This window comes from Nothobranchius furzeri, chromosome 7, assembly GCF_043380555.1.
Source record: "Nothobranchius furzeri strain GRZ-AD chromosome 7, NfurGRZ-RIMD1, whole genome shotgun sequence".
NCBI lineage: Eukaryota > Metazoa > Chordata > Actinopteri > Cyprinodontiformes > Nothobranchiidae > Nothobranchius > Nothobranchius furzeri.
In genome coordinates, this window is record NC_091747.1 from 50,281,547 (window position 1) to 50,287,811 (window position 6,265).

The 6,265-nt window shown below is 39.8% G+C and overlaps 1 protein-coding gene across 1 annotated transcript in view; it reads right to left on the reverse strand.

Annotated features, from left to right (window-relative positions):
- The window catches only part of zbtb47b (zinc finger and BTB domain containing 47b), a 26,767-nt gene extending 21,543 nt beyond the window's left edge, over positions 1 to 5,224 (reverse strand). The window contains exon 1 of the mRNA XM_015955150.3: positions 5,078 to 5,224. Coding sequence (XP_015810636.3) covers positions 5,078 to 5,080 — 3 coding nt within the window. The 5' untranslated portion in view covers positions 5,081 to 5,224. The remainder of the gene's footprint in view (positions 1 to 5,077) is intronic.
- Positions 5,225 to 6,265: the final 1,041 nt, after the last annotated feature.

Genomic DNA, 6,265 nt, shown 5'->3' on the forward strand with positions numbered 1-6,265 from the left:
TCTCCGTCATTGTATATGAGGGAAAAACAAAATGATCGGATCCTTTTCTGACCTTCCCCACCTACAAAGTTTAATTACAACAATCAAACGTGACAGAGCCTGGATTTGTATTCTGAACAGTCTAAACATGTTTTAAAAAGAAACGTATGACAAAAGTGGCACCTGCTCAGTAAAACCACCAACAGGGTGAAAAATATCAAAATATTGTAGGCTGAGACGGGCTACAACTTCTGGATCCACTTTATATAAATCGTTTTATTGATTATCGTCTTATGAAAGATAACTTTGACGTACACGAGCGACCGGTGCTGGCTGCTGTCACCTGTTGTGATTGGTTAATGCAGCTCTCTGCTGTCTGAGGGTAAGCCCCGCCCACAACGCTGTGACTGCTGTGGCTCCCAGTGTTTTCTTTACTGTGGGAAACGGGTAATAATGGCTCTTTGATGGGAACAGGTTGCCGACCCCTGCAATAGGTGGAAGGCAAGAATAGTGTAAGAGCAAAGCAAAATAGTCTTTTTGCCAGGGCTTTTAAGTTAAAGTGTTTCTGAAATTAAAATTTGCTCCTAAATAAAACAAAAACTATGCAAAGAATATTTTGTCAAATGCTCCTTCTAGATGACCTTCCTAATGACTTCCTCCATTTGCAAAGGCTAAACTCACATCGGTCTTGTGACTCATACATGCAAGTGGAGATGGCAGAATGACAGCAAAACACAGCAGTGTTGAAAAATGTGTCAAAAAATACAATAACGCTTCTTTCCATTATGACAGCCACACATCCAGCAGAATCTCTCCTCGGTTCTTTTTCTAAGCACAATCTTTTGTGAATTTACTTTTTTTTAACTCAGTCACTACACAAACATCCTGGTTTGCATCGCTGCTCTTCTCTGCTTTTATAACAGCAGTGTCTTACCGATCAGTCACGCCGCCGTCAAATCAGCAAACCTCTGCTACCTTTTGTAATAAATCTGTCTGTGCCTGTAGTCTCCTAAAAATGTGAACTCTGAATTAACAAGCAACCATGTTAAATAATCATAATTATGTTTATTATGACAGCCAAGCAGCAACAAGGTTGCCAGTTTGACTCCTGTCCGAAAAGCCTTTCTGCATGGAGTAAGCATGTTTTTGCTGAAAACGAGGTGACGTATTTTTCCTACATGTATATTGGTTTGACATAAGTTGTGTATGTGGTTGTCTCTGCGTGTCCCTGAGATGGACTGGAGAGACATGTCCACTGACTAGCCCAACGATTGCTTGGGTTAGACACCAACTCTCTGCGATCTTAGCGAGGATGACTTGGTTCAGATATTGGATAGATGGATGACAGTTGTCATCTAAAGCATGGACGTAATTTTAACTTTAGAAGTGTGTGTGTGTGGGGGGGGGGGGGGGGGCACAACCAGTATGAGGACCAGAGGTGTGTGTGGGGGGTTGTATCTTTACAGTATGTTCTAGTGGGAAATGGGCTTCAACACAAATGATTCCGCATGGTCCTAGAGCTCAACCAGTGTCTATTTAATATAGCGTAATTTTGCTTTTGGATGGTAAAAACTTGACTTTGGAAAAAGTGGGGGAGACATGTCCCCCCCCCCCCCCCCAAAAAAAAAATTACGTCCATGAAAGGTATTTTATACCACATTTCTGTCAAATCAGCACAACTCTGCCACCTGCTGACATAAAACTGGCCCTGCAGTCTCCTTAAAATGTGAACTGAATAGTTTTCCAACTTAAAAGTGCAACTGTGTTAAGTAATCGTGATTGTTTAATTGAACCATGTTATTTCATGTCCAAGATCTCTGATTAAGGCTTAAAAAATGTATTTTTTTTTCATTAGCAACAGTCCTAAAAGGTGTTTTTCTTCCTGAACAAAGACAACAAAGTGTGTTTATCCATGGTGTACAAACTACCTACACTTCCTTGTCATCTGCTGCAACACAAACAAAAAGGCCCTTACAAAAGCCCAGTGAGTTTGACCTTGCCGTCTGCACGGCCTCGTCCGCCGCTCTTAATCTCAGGGGCATAAATTAGCAGCACCTCCAGTTTCAGAGTTTCAGAACAGAGCTGGCTCCCATCATGAGCCAGAGGTCTCTGCTGGGGCGCCGGAGTGGCAGCAGTGTTTTACAAAGACTAGGGTCGGTTTCATCACTCAGCTCCCAGAGACAGCGAAGCCTCAAAGTCAAGAGGAATGAACGGGCGGTTACGGAAAAGGATCGACACGGACCTAGGCAGGTGTTCCCGAACAGGACCGAAGAAATTCAAGTTTCACGATCAGACTCCCTAAAACAGCCGCTGAACAAATGCTTCTCTTAGTTTCATTTCCTTTTTAGGTTTTTGTGTTCAACCTTTGGATCTTTTTACATCATCAGATCGTGGAAACTTGGCATCTATTTACTTAGTTGCTCTTTGGGGCAAATTTTGTTTCTTTCTGGGGTATTTTTGTGATGTTTTAACCCTCATTTTGAGCTCTTTTTTGCTATTTTCTGTGGTTGCTCTCATTTTAGACAATCGGATGGTTTTATGTTGTTGACCTGTCTGTGCTTGAGATATGTCTAACATTCACTTTATTAGAGAATATTTATTAGATTTTATTAGCTATGCATTTAAGCGTATTTTTATTTGGACTAATTTGGTATTTCTTTCAAGATATTTTAGTGTGTTCTGGGAAGTTTATCTCAAATAATTAATTTCACGCCTTTATCTCCTCATCTATAATAAAACATGTACTTTTTTCTATGTATTTAGTATCTCACTGTAGCTTTTTTGAATGTACTTTGTGTCTGTTTTGAGTCTTTTTGTGTTTATTTTTCTGAAACGGCAGGTGCCTATTCAGGTCCACCACTGGATGGATTTTAATAAAACTTTTAGGAAGCAATCATTTAAAGAGCAAGTAACGTCTAAATTAACTTTTTTTTGCTGATGAACTGTATAAATGAGTGTCTAATAGTGTTTTAAATGTGTGTATTCATTATTTTAGCATTTTGGTGCATTTTCTTAAAAAATTTAAAATTCTGCCTAAATACCACAGTATAGCTCTACCTTCAGCTTAAAACATAGAATTTGACTCATTTTGAATAAATTTTAGCCAATGGCTAAAGAGTAAGATACTACGTAATCCAGTAGAGTACTACGTAGCAGCTCTGTGTCAACGTTATAAAAGCATCGGGAGTCTCGGCCACGCCTTGTGGCGAGTTGGGAGTTGGATTTGCATGAGAGTGTAGGAGGCTAGCCGTAGTTCAGCATTAGCATATAGCATTAGCATATCCTAGTCTTTAGCATAGCTTTTAGTGTTATACATACTTATTTAGTGTTAGCTTGGCTGTTGGATATTGTAGTTTAGTTACTGTTTGGCTGTTAGTGTAATTAGGAAAGTAGTTCGGGTTTAGTGCTCCATATCGTGTTAGCATGGTGAGATGGTGTAGTGTAGTATGGTTGCGGAGCTCTGTCGGGTTGCACTCCTTTCCGCTGGACGAAATTAGGCGCCAGTGGTTGCGTGTCTGGAAAAGATTCAGCTCCCGCCTGGTGCTGTAGTTTGCAACCAGCATTTTACCCGCGATTCTGCACGTCTCCGTTCTCATCTACAACTTTTGGAGCCAACTGAATTAGAGGCCGATTTATTCATTTTTTATCTATAATGGCCATTTAAATAAATAAATAAATAAAAAATGTAAAAATTATTTTAAGTCTCCGTTCTCATCTACAACTTTTGGAGCCAACTGAATTAGAGGCCGATTTATTCATTTTTTATCTATAATGGCCATTTAAATAAATAAATAAATAAAAAATGTAAAAATTATTTTAAAAATCAGGCATCTGTATGGCCAACTGCCGCCACTATTAGACTGAAGAAAGGACCCCAACACACCGTTTTTTGATGTTTTGAGTTTGCTTTATATTTGAAATTCAATAAATATTAATAGATTTATTGACTTATTTAATTTCTGTTGCACACAGTGAGTGTTCTGTTGTCTCACACAATCAATGTGTTGCTAAAACGTGTATATATATCGGCAACATCGGCAACAAAATTCTTTAAAAATCAGCATCGGCCTTAAAAACACCATATCGGTCGGCCACAAAATTTAATTAAAGATGGCCGTGACAGCTGATCAACCTGAGAAAACACATAAATGTCCACAGTTTGTTAATTCTACAGATATAGATTCTAACTGCTGAATTATCTGGGACTGATCTCTCTTTATCTGGGCTCCTGAACCTGAAACAATCAGAAGATCACCACCTTTGCAGCAGTTTGCTCTCATGCTTCTCCAACAAAAACACCAAACCTCCCTGTTTCCTCTTAGCTCCCAGCAGGAGCCACCCAGCGAGCACCAGGACTAACCCTGCTGACCTGACCCAGATATTAACCCAAGCCTCCAGATGTGAGCGCTGGGATTACTGCTCCACTGCTACATCCAGCTCCACATGCTTTTCCTAATGAGGCATCCCAAAATGACCCAAAGACAGCTGACTTCTCTACCCAGTGATGTGGAGGCTAAATATAATCTTGGATTCTGGCTTCTACTTATCCACTTGAGTTAATGAGACAAAATCTGATATATTTTGAAATAAAAACAGAAATCTTTCCATGTTTTCTTGCATGGGACAGTTTAAGCTCCTTGTTTATGCAAAGTGCTATCAAAGTTCCCCCAACAAGAGGTGTGACATCTCTCTAAATGCCTCGTGCATGCATGTCTCCTCCTAACAAACTTGACCTGCAACACTTTCACTCATCCTGTCATATTTTGCACCAGTCACGACCTGGAGGTTTGTACAGAAACGTCCTGACTCCTCCTGACATGAAAGAATTTAACTCCTTCGGTGCACCAGAGCTGCAACAGTAGCCTCTGCATTCTTCTGGGGGCAAGCTTCGATTTCCAACTTGTGCTCCATGTAGATAAGTTACAAACTTCCCTGCAAATAAATGACGCAAAATGCACATCTGGCAGGCGGCGGAGAGGATTCGGGAGGATGGAGCACAAGTTTGGTCGGTCTGCGAAGTCGTTCAAATTCGCAAAAGATCAAGAAAGGGACATAAAAAGATAAACAGTAAAAAATGCAGCTCTGCCCTGCAGCCTACCATTTTGATCCAGCGTTTCGAGGCTCAAAGGAGTCCCAGAATAACTCCTTTCGCTCCAGTTTCCCCCTCGCCATGAAAATGATCGTTAGATTGTCACATCTCCTCAGCCTTTTTCACATTTCTCCTGCCCTCTCATCTGTCTTTGCCCCTCCAGTGTTGCTGTAGCGTTCAGTCAGAAAAATGCAGAGGCTGCTTTTGCAGAAGGAATTGGTGATTGGAGCTCTGGGATCACATGGGCTTTTTTGTCAGACGGGTTTAAAGGGACACGGCTCTGTTTGAAAACAAACAAACGTGCAGTTCACGTTCAGGAGCTTTTATCTCCTTCTGTATGAAGGAAATGTTTAGGAATAATTTGGGAATAAAGCACCCAGCGATGACGCGATGACATGTGGCGCAAAGTCTGCGGGCGCTCAGTGAGCTCCTAGAACAGCGTGACGTCAGACGGAGACGGCGGGCAGACACGTGCGGAGGTCAAAGAGTTCACCTGTTTTTTTTTCCCTACGTAACAGCACCCCACATTATGTGCGCCACAAACCCAGTTTAACGCAAATTTGCACCACATATGACCGCATTTGGCAAGTAAAGCGTGTCGATGTGAATGTGTGGGAATCAAATCTAAAAATATGTAATGTTAATGTGAAAATCAAATAAATGTGGTGCCTGTTATGAAATGGAAGTAACGTTCCAAAATAAAAGAACAGTGATGTACCTTTGAAGTTAGATTAAAAGAGTGTCACAATTCAGTAATCTGCACATAAATAAATAAAAAACACATGACCAAAGAGACTCACACAAAATCACAATCAAAAAGACCTTGGTATGTTAGATCGAGAATTTCTTAACCTGCTTTTATTTTGGTAAGCTACTTTCAATTTTGCTGAAAATATCGGAGTGGTTGACATGAATTTGATGACTTGTTAAATTACATCCAACAAACAGCCAAATTCATTTAATAAACCCAGACATCAAAGTAACCACTTACAAATCGTAATACATACATACATTCATATATATATATATATATATATATATATATATATATATATATATATATATATATATATATATATATATATATATATATATATGTGTGTGTGTGTGTGTGTGTATATGTATGTATGTATGTATGTATGTATGTATGTATGTATATGCATATGGTCCGCATCCTTCAAATACAAGAAGAAAGTA